General features: G+C 38.3%; 1 protein-coding gene across 13 annotated transcripts in view; it reads right to left on the bottom strand.

Annotated features, from left to right (window-relative positions):
- The window catches only part of NCOR1 (nuclear receptor corepressor 1), a 187565-nt gene that overhangs the window by 128731 nt on the left and 44939 nt on the right, over positions 1 to 13895 (bottom strand). For all 13 annotated transcript variants that reach the window (XM_023192154.3, XM_023192159.3, XM_023192158.3 and 10 more), the window contains exons 4-5: positions 12959 to 13151; positions 5823 to 6005 (exon numbers count right to left, since the gene is read on the bottom strand). In XM_023192154.3, coding sequence (XP_023047922.1) covers positions 5823 to 6005; positions 12959 to 13151 — 376 coding nt within the window. The remainder of the gene's footprint in view (positions 1 to 5822; positions 6006 to 12958; positions 13152 to 13895) is intronic.

Raw genomic sequence — 13895 nt, 5'->3', positions numbered from 1 at the left:
TGAAGCAAGCAGGGACTTGTCTGCTTTGTCCACTGCTTTTTTCCAACACCTAAACCAGTGCCTGATACCTAGTTAATGCTTTAAAAATATCCACATGAATAAATTTAGCATAAGTTCACTGCCTAACATGATAAAAGAAAAATTAGGTAAAGACAAATTAAGGTTAAGTCTAGTATAGCCTACAGGAAAAAATGATCTACACTACTAAATAAGACTGACAGGCTGGGTGCAACAGCTCACATTTGTAATCCCAGCACTTTGGGAGAACAAGAAGGTGGATCACTTGAGCCCAGGAGTTCAAGACCAGCCTGGCCAACATGGTGAAATTCCATTTCTATTAAAGATACAAAAAATTCGCTCAGTGTGGTGGCGCGTGCCTGTAACCCCACCTACTCAGGAGGCTGAGGCAGAAGAATCGCTTGAACCCAGGAGGTGGAGGTTGCAGTAAGCCAAGATCACACCATTGTACTCCAGCCTGGGTGACGGGGGAGACTCCGCCTCAAAAAAATAAAATAAATAAGGGTGATAGTCAAAGCTCCCAGTACTGTATATCAGACCATACCCAAATGAAAGCATAAAAATACACCAAGAGGGAGTTTCTGAATCTATTCTGGCTCAGAAGGCTGCCTGATTCGAAAAAAATTTTTTTTAAATAATAATAAATAACCACCAAGAGAGTGTATGTATGGAACACTTCCACTGTATTGAACAGTGTTCCACTGTATGGAACACTTCTACTTTTTGGAATTATAAGTACTCTTACAGTCTGTTATCTGTATAAGCAAAAGAAAGATTTGGAAATTCTGAGATCATTTTTATCGTAAAGGGTTCTTCAATGATCCCCTTTCTTTCCTGCTTACAGGGCCTTCTTTTATTTATTTATTTAGTTAGTTAGTTAGTTAGTTATTTTTTTTGAGACGGAGTCTTGCTGTGTCACCCAGGCTGGAGTGCAGTGGCGCCATCTCGGCTCACTGTAAGCTGCACCTCCCAGGTTCATGCCACTCTCCTGCCTCAGTCCTTCTTGTAGAATCCTTGTAGGCTGGGCGCGGTGGCTCATGCCTGTAATCCCAGCACTCTGTGAGGCCGAGGTGGGCAGATCACGAGGTCAGGAGATGGAGACCATCCTGGCTAACATGGTGAAACCCCGTCTCTACTAAAAATACAAAAACATTAGCCGGGTGCAGTGGCGGGCGCCTATAGTCCCAGCTACTCCGGAGGGAGAGGCAGGAGAATGGTGTGAACCCGGGAGGCAGAGCTTGCAGTGAGCCAAGATCAAGCCACTGCACTCCAGCCTGGGCAATAGAGCAAGACACCGTCTCAAAAAAAAAAAAAAAAAGATTCCTTGTTAAGGAATAAACACATCACACTTTGTTCTTAGTACCCAAATAGCCCTGGGACAAAACCATTACACTTCAAAGGCTAAAAGCAAACACACACACACACACACACACACACACACACACACACACACTCCCTCCTCACCTGTTTTTGTTTTTTTGTTTTTTTGAGACGGAGTCTCACTCTTTTTGCCGAGGCTGGAGCACAGTGGCACAATCTCGGCTCTCTGCAACCTCCACCTCCAGGGTTCAAGTGATTCTCCTGCCTCAGCCTCCCAAGTAGAGTAGCTGCGATTACAGGCACCCGCCATCACGCCCAGCTAATTTTTTCTATTTTTAGTAGAGGTAGGGTTTCACCATGTTGGCCAGGCTGGTCTCAAACTCCTGACCTCAGGTGATCCAGCCTGCTTCAGCCTCCCAAAGTGCTGGGATTACAGGTTGAACCACCAAGCCTGGCCCTGGTTGTTCTTTTACATTAACTTTACAATGTATTTGCCATGTTTTAAAAATAAATTTAATTGGAATTTTATTAAAATGTATGAGACATGATTTAATGCAAGATGAACACACAGTATTATTACTGTTTCCATCCAGCCATGGCATATTTCTTTGTTTTCTCTAGTTGTCTTTTATATCTCTCAATAAAATTTGTGGCTCTGGTACATTTCATAATAATTATACACTGTATTTCATTATTTCTAATTATTATAATGAATTACATGCACATTTACTATATACCAGCTATATTATGCAATATATTCATTATCTGAGTTCATAAAACAATCATGTGATTTAGTTGGTGTTATTACTAGATTATTACCATTGTACAAGTAAAGAAAATAAGGACAAGAGAAAGAAAAGACACTCAGCAAAATCAAACCAATAAAGACTTAACTAGAATTGTTGGGCATATAATAAAAATTTAATACAACTCAATGAAAGCAAAAAAACGTTTTAAAAAATGACCAGGCAGATTTGAAAAGGAGCCAAACAGGAATTCCAGAAATAAAAATATAATTGTTGCCGGGCGCGGTGGCTCAAGCCTGTAATCCCAGCACTTTGGGAGGCCGAGACAGGCGGATCACGAGGTCAGGAGATCGAGACCATCCTGGCTAACACGGTGAAACCCCGTCTCTACTAAAAACTACAAAAAACTAGCCGGGCGAGGTGGCGGCACCTGTAGTCCCAGCTACCGGGGAGGCTGAGGCAGGAGAATGGCGTGAACCCGGGAGGCAGAGCTTGCAGTGAGCTGAGATCCGGCCACAGCACTCCAGCCTGGGTGACAGAGCGAGACTCCATCTCAAAAAATAAATAAATAAATAAATAAAAATAAAAATAAAAAAATAAAAATATAATTGTTGAAACTGAAGACAGATTTGACAGCAGATTACATATAATTGAAAAGGAAAATGTAAACTGGAAGACAAGCTGAAGAAATTGCTCAGAATGAAGCCCAAAGAAGTAAAAAAATAAGAAAGAGAAACAAGAGATAGGGAAGACAAGAGTGATAAGATGTCACAACTAACAGGAATTTCATAAGTAGAACAAGAAACTGTTAGAAAGGTTTTGTAAAAAAGATAATGGCTTGGAATTTTCCCAAAGTGATGAAAAACTCCACCCTTCATATTCAGGAAGCTCAAGCTGGATAGATTTAAAAGGAAAAGAAAATACCTAAATGTATCATCATAAAAATAACGGAACCCCGAAGAAAAGAATATATTGAAAACAACCAGAGAGAAAATTCACATTATCCATTAAAGAATACAGATTTAGACCAAGAGCTAATGTCTTAAAAGTGGAAGCAAGAAGACAATATACTAAGACAAAATAATTACATACCAAATTAATATATCTTTTAATAAACAGGCCAAATATAAGACAATATTTAAGTCATAAAAACCAAACAAATACTTAATTTGCCAACTAAGAGACCTTCACTAAAGGAAATTCTAAGAGATGTTCTTCAGTAGAAGGGTGTTTCCCTAGATGGAAGACTTGAGTTGCGAGAAGAAATGGTGAGCAAGTAAGAAGACAAATATATAGGTAAATATAAATGAACACTGACTATACAACATGTAGTTTTCAGTGGATTAAGAACAAGATGAGGGCTGGGCGTGGTGGCTCAAGCCTGTAATCCCAGCACTTTGGGAGGCCAAGGTGGGTGGATCACAAGGTCAGGAGATCGAGACCATCCTGGCTAACACGGTGAAACCCCGTCTCTACTGAAAATGTAAAAAAAATTAGCCGGGCATGGTGGCGGGCGCTTGTAGTCCCAGCTACTCGGGAGGCTGAGGCAGGAGAATGGCGTGAACCTGGGAGGTGGAGTTTGCAGTGAGCCGAGATTGTGCCACTGGCCACTGCACTCCAGCCTGGGCAACAGAGCAAGACTCTGCCTCAAAAAAAAAAAAAAAAAAAAAAAAAAAGAACACGATGAGAAGCAAAACTATAAAACTTCTAAAAATAATACAGTAAAACTACCTGAATACCCCAGGCGGTTTTCATATAAAACCTAAACAAATTCTGTTCATCAAAAAAAAAAACACTATCAGGATCAAAGACCCAAATATAAGAGGTAAAACTATAAAATTTATAGAAAACATAGGTATAAATCTGTGACCATGAATTAGGCAATGGGTCTTAGATACAACACCAAATGCAAGAGTGACAAAAGGGAAAAACAAACTGGACTTCATCAAAATTCAAAACTTCTGTACATCACAGGATAATATCAGGAAAGTGAAAAGAACCCACAGAATGAGAGAAAATATCTATTAAGTCATATATCTGATGAGGAACTCATGTCCAGAATATATAAAGAATTCTTAGAATAACAAAAAGACAACCCAATTAAATAATGAGCAAACAATCTAAATGAACATTTCTCTAAAAAGATATACATATGGCCAATCAGCACATGAAAAGATGCTCAACATCATTAGTCATTAAGGATATGAAAATAAAAACTACAACTAGATACCACTTCACATCTATAAGGATGACTATATTTTTTTTAAAAAGGAAAATAACAGATGTTGGCAAGGAGGTAGGAAAAAATGGAACCTCCACACACTGCTGGTAAGAATATAAAATGGTACAGAGACTTTGGAAAACAGTTTTGAAGTTTTTCAAAAATTTAAACATAGATTTACCATATGCCCACTCCTGGATATATAAAGAAAATTGTAAAAATACGTCCACACAAAAATGAGTACATGAATCTCATCACAGTACATTATTAATCACAGTCAAAAAATGAACACAACTCAATCCATCAACTAATGAATGGATAAACAAAACATAATATACTCATGCAATGGGATTCAGGCATAAAAAGTAATGAAGTGCTGAGACAAGACACAACATGGATGAATCAGGACAACATGCTAAATAAATGATGCCAAACATAAGAGGTCACATATGATTCTGTTTTTTCTGATGTTTGGCATATGCTAATCCACAGACACAGAGAATAGATTAGTGGTTGTCAGGAGCTGGGGAAAGGGGGAAAGGGGGAAATGGGGAGTAACTGCTAGTAAGTATGGAGTTCCTTTTTGAAATGATAAAAATGTTCTAGAATTAGAGAGTGGTGATAGCTGTACAACTTTATGAATACATTAAAAGCACTTAAAGCGCCTATAGTCCCAGCTACTCGGGAGGCCGATGCAGGAGAATTGCTTGAACCTGGGAGGCGGAGGTTGCAGTGAGCCAAGATTGCACCACTGCACTCCAGCCTGGGTGACAGAGTTAGACTCCAAATCAGAAGAAAAAAAAAAAAAATGCACTTAGTGTACACTTAGAGTGAATACTGGCTAAAAGTGAAGTGACAGGCCACAAACTAGGCAAATCTTCTATATACATATCTGACAAGGGACCTGAGGAAATCCTAAAAATTTCAAAGACAAAATAGGAGAATATAGACAAAAGACTTGAACAATGCACATAGGGAACTCAAATAACCCATAAATAAATGAAAATAAGCTCAGCCTCCTTCAAAACCACAGAGAAGACTATCTCATATCTGAAAAAATGATATCAAGTAAAGGCACGAATGTGCACAAACCAGTACTCACAGAAGCTGCCAATGGGAATGTAAAATGGTGTTACTTCTTAGCAAATTTGGTATCATTTATTAAATAGTTCACTGTGCATAATCTTGGGCCAAGTACTGCCAATTCCTGGGCACATGCCCTAGAAAAATCTCCACATGTGAACCAAAAACCAGTACCACTGTACGGAATAGGAAAAAAAAAAAATCAAAAATAGAATGGACAAACAAATTTCACCCTCTACAATCACATAATCAGAGAGTGCAGCAAGGAAAATGAATGAATGTAAGAAAACCACAATAGTAACAAAAAACAGCAAGTCAGAATATATAAGGCATGATTCCTTTTATGTAAAGTTTCAAAATATGGAAAACTCAAAAATATCTTCTGTAGGGAGACAAACATACATTCTTAGAATATATTAAGCAAAGACATTTACTTGTTTCTTTTTCAGTTTAAGGATCTGCTGTTCTACTTTTGCAATTTCTCGATCTACACGATCCATACTCTGTATTAACTCTTCCTTTGAAAGTTTCGAAGGTGAAGCATTTTGATCATCTCCACATGGTTGCCCCGAAATTGGAGAGGATGGAGCTTCATGTTTGCCTCCGAATGCTGGATCCTTTAGAGAATAAAACGAAGAAAAACAATTTATTTCTCACTAATAGAGTCCAGATTGCCTTAAATGAAAAAGTCAGTTTTAAACCACAGCAGAGCCATGTATACTATGTCTCTAATGAAACTTCTAGTAGTAACTTTCATATTCACATACATGCAAATTCACACCTCACTTATAGTTTAGATATACCATGTACTATTTTGAAGACCCTAAAAGCTATACAAAGTGAGGTGAGTTAGTGTTGTTCAGCCTCTAGTGTAACAATACCGAAACTATAGAGAATTTATAGGTAAATAATGCAACCATGACAAAGGAAGATACCAACTTCTCAGCCATTTCCTTGCAATGGCTCTTCAAATGGTCTGAACAAGTGGTTGGGAAATACTATTATTCCAGGCAAAACCTGTGTGCCCACCCAACTTAACAACTATAACATGGCCAAGAGTTCCTATCAAAAGTTTTCAGGCTTTCCAAACCAAAATTGAGGTACACAAGTCAGAGAAGTGACCCAGGAACTTCAGTTGCTACTATCTTTGGGCCTAATTTCATAAAGCCCACACTACAGCATACATAACATTTCCTTAGTCAAAAACATCCCACTGCACCTCCAAATCAGCAGAGCTGTACCAGAATGAAAGCCCCTTCACCCAAAATCCACTACCCTCCAACACACATCCACACACACCCTATTAATTTCCAGTCTGCTCTAAAGATATAAGCAATATTATAAAACAGATAAATTTTAGAAAACTAGTTTTACTTAGACTATGAGAAACCTACAATGAGGGTAGTTCACAGGACTACAGAACCCTAAAGTGTATTAAATAATGATTAAGAAACTGTGAAAAGTCAATAGTTGTGAGCCAAGAATGCATACAGAAGATAACGGGACAGCTGCTTCAAAACACCTTTGTACAGATATTTCAGCTAATATACAGAATATGAAAAGCCTCATATTCTGTAATAGTATGCACTGAATCTAAGAGACCTTCTGGGAAAATAAGATTATGGCTATACCCTAAAACCTGTACAATTCTATAAGGAAAGCACCAATAAAAACAATAACAATTCTAATAGACTTAATAGAGTTAGAGCTCCAGTATCCTTTGCATCTGGCATACAATCTTTGGCAGCTTTAAGCCCTAGAGTTTATGATTCCTCTCTTAAGATGTAAATCCTTGCGGTCACTGACTTCCAAAATAAACCAGTATGTTTCATCTAAATAAAATATCAGTGGCCGGGCACAGTGGCTCATGCCTGTAATCCCAGCACTTTGGGATGCTGAGGCAGACAGGTCACAAAGTCAGGAGTTCGAGACCAGCCTGACCAACATGGTGAAACCCCATATCTACTAAAAAATACAAAAATTAGCTGGGCGTGGTGGGGGGCACCTGTAGTCACAGCTACTCGGGAGGCTGGGGCAGGATAATGGCTTGAACCCAGGAGGCAGAGGTTGCAGTGAGCTGAGATTGCACTACTGCACTCAAGCATGGGTGACAGAGTGAGACTCCATCTCAAGAAAAGAAAAGAAAAAAATCAGATTTGGCACATAATCATCTTTATCAACCTTTTTTTCTCCCCCTCCCTCCTTTACGAACGTTAAAAGAAAATTTTCTTCACACTGTCTTTTCAATGCTCAAATCTTCACTAACACTGTGAAAAGCACAGCAGTTCTTAAATTCACTAAACCAGCTACTACTTGCACTAAATGAAAACTAAATGCAGAATGTTCAAATATTTCTAAGTCTTCATGTGTTATGAAGCCTTTTTCTTTCATTATGAGACGGCGTACTCCTGAGAACTTAGTAATGTTAATGCATAAAGAAAGATCTTCGGTGAACCACCAGGACTTTCATGATACATTAATTAATATCATTCTCCCACTATATGCATATGAGCAAATTTGTGTTACAGAAATATATATAATAGCAAAAGAGATTATATTTTGATTCGGCAAACTTCAAAAGTACTCTTCAGGTGATTCTGATGCATGCCCAAAGATTTAATAATACAAATGAATATTTTCACTGACTTCCTTTCTAAATATTAAATATTTAACAAGAAAACAAATCTTCAAGTGCCTACTTATGTAACAGGAATAGGGTGGTGGATCAAAACAAACTATCTGCCTTCATGAAGCTTACAATCTTGGGTTGAAACAGCCAGACACCAATCCTGAAGAAAAAGAATTAGAGGCCGGGCGCGGTGGCTCAAGCCTGTAATCCCAGCACTTTGGGAGGCCGAGACGGGCGGATCACGAGGTCAGGAGATCGAGACCATCCTGGCTAACACGGTGAAACCCCGTCTCTACTAAAAATACAAAAAAACTAGCCGGGCGAGGTGGCGGGCGCCTGTAGTCTCAGCTACTTGGGAGGCTGAGGCAGGAGAATGGCGGGAACCCGGGAGGCGGAGCTTGCAGTGAGCTGAGATCTGGCCACTGCACTCCAGCTCGGGCGACAGAGCAAGACTCCGTCTCAAAAAAAAAAAAAAGAAAAAGAATTAGATTCTTACCTCATATCTTACATCAAAAAAAAAAAAAGCCAAGTAATAGCAAACATTTATAAAAGGCTTATTAGCAAATCACAAAAAGCCTCAAGTTTAAAGAAAAAAAAAAAAGGATTCACATTATCTTGGGTTCAGGAAGGCCAAAAGCAAAAGATATAAAAGACATTAGTTTCAAAAAAAGAGAGATTGATGGATCAAAATAAAAACAGTCTTCTGCTGGGCACAATGGCTCACACCCGTAATCCCAGCACTTTGGGAGGCCGAGGTGGGCAGACCACTTGAGGTCAGGAGTTCAAGACCAGCCTGGCCAACACGGTAAACCCTGTCTCTATTAAAAATACAAACATCAGCCAGGTGTGGTGAGAGCCTGTAATCCCAGCTACTTGGGAGGCTGAGGCAGGAGAATGGCTTGAACCCAGGAGGCGGAGGTTGCAGTGAGCAGAGATGGCACCACTGTACTCCAACTGGGTAACAGAGGAAGACTCCGTCTCAAAAAAAGTCATAATAAATAAATAAATAAATAACCCACACACAAAAAAACACAATCTTCTGCTTATCAAAATAGCAGTAACAAATTAAAAAGGCAAATGATTAAATAGGAAAACCTTCTGTAAAATATGCACTCTAACAACTCAATATAAAATGAACCAACAGAAAAATGGGCAACATATATGAAAAAACAATTTACAAAACAGGAAAAATAACCAATAAACAAATTTTAAAATGTTAAATTTTACTAACAAATAATAAGTGTAAGTTAAAAAACAATCATTCATCAAATTAACAATCTTTTTGTTAAACAATAAATATGTGGTGTCAGCAAGGATACAAAAGAAGTGGATACCTTTTTCTTTTTAATTTTTTTACTTTTTATTTTTTGAGACAGTCTCACTCTTGTCCCCCAGGCTAGAGTGCAATGGCGCAATCTCAGCTCACTGCAACCTCTGCCTCCCAGGTTCAAGCGATTCTCTTGCCTCAACCTCCCAAGTAGCTGGGATTACAGGCACCTGCCACCACGTCCAGCTAATTTTTGTATTTTTAGTAGAGACAGGGTTTCACCATGTTGGCCAGGCTGGTCTCGAACTCCTGACCTCTGGTGATCCACCTACCTCGGCCTCCCAAAGCGCTGGGATTACAGGCGTGAGCCACCGCGCCCAGCCAAGAAGTGGGTACCTTTCTACACTGCTGTCAGGAGTTAAGAACTGGCCCTACTCTTTTGCAGGACAATCTGGAAATATCCACTGAACCTTAAAAATCAACCTGGTCTGTAATTAATTATACTAAAAGAAATCTACCTTAAGGAAATAAGTAAGAATGTATACCAAAAAAACACCTAAATAATGTATGGGCCAGCTTCAGTGGCTCACGTCTATAATCCCAGCACTCTGGGAGGCCAAGGCGGGCAGATCAACTGAGGTCAGGAGTTCGAGACCAGCCTGGCCAACATGGTGAAACCTCATCTCCACTAAAAATACAAAAATTAACTGAACTTGATGGCATGAACCTGTAGTCCCAGCTAGTTGGGAGGCTGAGGCAGGAGAATAGCTGGGATGTATAGGTTTCAGTGAGCCAAGATCGTGCCACTGCGCTCCAGCCTGGGCAACAAAGTGAGACTCCGTCTCAAAAAAAAAAAACAATGCATATCACAACACCGTACTTCTGAACAAATAGGTAACCTAAATGTACGACGATTTAATAAATAACTTTATTTAATCAATGAACTTTATTTATTCATATGTGGAATACTAAGCAGCCACTAACACAGTTGTAAACTTATTGGCACAAAAAGAAGCTAAGCACGTATTTAAGCAAAAGTAAAGTTAAACAGAATGTACAAAGTGAGCACATTAAAATATTCATACAGGCTGACTCTGGACACACCACCTATGGGTTAGCCCTGTTCCACAAGGAGTAGCCAAAAAAAAAAAAAAAAAAAACCCATAAAATTAATATTAAAATAATACACATACAAATAGGGAAGAATCAACATGAAAATGTTAGTAACTTTTAAGTGGCAAAACTGTAGGTAATTTTTTCTTTCTAAGCTTATTTAACTCCTCTATAAATGATATACCTAGGCTTAACATTTAAAAATACATATATAACAAATGTCAGTTCTTTTTAAATCCTTACTTCTGGAGGGGGGCAGTTGCGAGAGAATGGGGAGAGGAAGACGGAAGGAGAAGTATTAGTAGTAGTAGCCATGGTTTACACTTTAGGGGAAAAAAAGCAGGACTAGAGTTAGGGGTCCTGGGTTAATTCCAACTCAGGAGGTACTACCTAGGCCACTTAATTTTTCTGAACATCCAGTTCCTCAGTTATAACATGGAAATGGGTCACACTACAACACGACACGTCCCATTTTAATGAATGAGTTTTTAAGATGCTTTTCTGCTAAAAACCAAAATTCTATAGTTATAAATTACATTTGTGGTCATGTATTCAGCCATGGAAGATGACCTTTATTCACTATATTTTTAAATGTCTTTTTTTTAATACAGCAGAACATTTCTTATAAACCTCACAGACTACTGTATGATAAAGATATTTTACATGATAAGGTGGGTCACAAAACACCTAGACGCTTAGCTAATTTCTAGCTTATGGCAAAGAATTTTTCCCCATCCAACTTACTATTTTGAAAAATTTCAAATTTACTTAAAAGTTGAAGGAACAGTATAATGGACACTCATTTATCCTTTATCTAGATTCAACAGTAGTTAACATTTTAACATATTTGCTTTCTGTGTGTGTGTTTGGGTGTGTGTGTGTGTGTATCTATATAACTTCATTTTGGCTGAACTATTTGAAAATAAATTGTAGGTAACATTTACTATCTTTTAAATTATTCTTCATTGCCTGAAAACTCAAAGAAAATGTGTGGGTACTTATTTTCCCGATATCAGGGAAGAAAGGGCAATTAGGCATAAAGGTTAATAAACATTACAGAAAAAAGATTTGATGACAGTAAAAACATTTTAAACTTCAGTATGCTTTTAAAAAAAGAAACACTGAAACAAAAAGATGCTGGGAAAAATATTAGTATATGTTAATAAAAAGGTTAACACTTTACTGTTAAAGAGTTTTTTAAATTCATTTGTTCTTTCTATGACAAATATTTATTCTGTATCTACTAAGTGTCAGGCACTTCCTAATCTGCAGAATTAATAATAAGCAAAGCAGAGAGCTGAAAAAGGTAAACACAGGCCGGGCGCAGTGGCTCACGCCTGTAATCCCAGCACTTTGGGAGGCCAAGGTGGGTGGATCATGAAGTCAGGAGTTCAAGAGATCAGCCTGGCCAACATGGTGCAACCCTGTCTCTACTAAAAATACAAAAATTAGCTGGGCATGGTGGTGCATCCCTGTAATCCCAGCTACTCGGGAGGCTGAGGCAGGAGAATTGCTTGAACCAGGACCCGGGAGGCAGAGGTTGCAGTGAACTGAGATCGCACCACTGCACTCCAGCCTGGGAGCCTGGGGTATAAAGCGAGACTCTATCTCAAAAAAAAGAAAAAGAAAAAGAAAGAAAAAGGTAAACACAGCAACAAAACAAGGACATAATACATGAGCAAACATTTCACAAAAGATGGGTAAATAAAAATAAGTGCATGGGGAAAGTTATTAATAGAACTCTCATTGTTTGAAATGTCACAAAATATAGCCAAATATTAAAACTTGTTATTTTTGTGCAGCATGGCAACTATAGCTAATAATATGTATTATATACTTAAAAATTGCTAAGAGTGGATTTTAAATGTTCTTACCACCAAAAAAAAACTACGTGAGGTGATATGTTAATAAGCTTGATGTGTATCCCAATGTATACATATATCAAAATATCACACTGTATAAATATCACCATAAATATATACAAGTTTTATTCCACAATAAAACTGGGGGAGGGTCGTTATCTCCAAGTTATAGGATTACAGGTAACTTTTTTCCTCTTTATTTTCCAAGTTTTCTATAAGTATGTATTACTTACATAAATTAGGAACAATTTTTTTTAATAAAACTTATAAGCACAATTAAACTTTACCTAGATGTGTTTTCTCCCATATAGCAGTTAATAAACTGCTACTAAATTTAAGGGACTTATTTAAAATTTAATTAAGATTTAACAAAACTAGTAGTCTTGAGTACCTCTGACCACATTTTATAGCCAGCAAGCCAGTACAAAAATGCTTGAGCATTATTTAATAGAAATTCTTCTTTACGGGAGCAGTCTTTTTGGATTGTTTTCACTTACCAAAAAGGCAAAAGTGCTCACTTTAGCAGTCTGGAGCACTCATCTGTGGTTTCTAGCTTTGTTTAACAAAATTTTTACTTTCCCATACCACTAACCTTTAGAGACTGGCGTCATTGGACCTTCTTTGAGATGCTATGCATGAATATAACTAAATAAACATTACAAACCTACAACTCCACAGGGTAAGAGAATAAATATTTACCTTCTTAGCATCTGCAGAAGACCTCAGCCCTTCTGGTAGTGGGTGCACTAAAGGTAAAACCGCAGCACTGACACGCTGAAAATGAGAATCAGAAACCTGTTCCAGCCGTGGTCGCTTCGATTCCAGTGAATCATGATCCACTGGGGATGGGCCTGGATGAAACGGTTCATAACCAGTTCTTCTTTCTTGAGGCCTAATACATACAAAGAAAATAAACACTTGAAAATTTGTAAGTGATGTACAACTCCCTGCTAACATCCCTGGTTAGACTCTGAAATGATAAATGAAAAAGTCATGCTTACATTCAAAGTGAACCCGTACCCCTTCTGTTCCCACCCCCAAAGAATATATACCTCACTACAGTACCATTCAACTTCAATTCTAATTTCTAAAAAAGGTTTGAATTAGCTGGGCGTAGTAGCAGGCCCCTGTAATCCCAGCTACTCGGGAGGCTCAGGCAGGAGAACTGTTTGAACCTGGGAGGTGGAGGTTGCAGTGAGCTGAGATGGCACCACTGCACTACAGCCCGGGGAACAACAGTACGAGACTCCGTCTTAAAAAAAAAATGTTTGAGGAGAGGGTTAAAAACTAATCTGGAAGTGAAAGACAAAACAAAACATTTGCAGAAAATTTAGTTGCTGAAGAATATCTATAAACTAATATTTTTGAATGTTAAAATGCCATAATAATTAAATTTGGGATAATATAAACCAGAAGAGCCACCATTTTTCAACCAATAATAAAAACAAGCAAGAAATAAAACTCTCCCAGCTACTGCTACATAGAAAGAGAAATGACTTCAGTTATGAGGTACGATTCAGTCTTAAAGACAAGTATCTTGCCGGGCGCGGTGGCTCAAGCCTGTAATCCCAGCACTTTGGGAGGCCGAGACGGGCGGATCACGAGGTCAGGAGATCGAGACCATCCTGGCTAACAC

The sequence above is a fragment of the Piliocolobus tephrosceles genome, chromosome 16, assembly GCF_002776525.5.
Source record: "Piliocolobus tephrosceles isolate RC106 chromosome 16, ASM277652v3, whole genome shotgun sequence".
Lineage (NCBI taxonomy): Eukaryota > Metazoa > Chordata > Mammalia > Primates > Cercopithecidae > Piliocolobus > Piliocolobus tephrosceles.
This window is presented reverse-complemented; position numbering and strand designations above follow the sequence as displayed.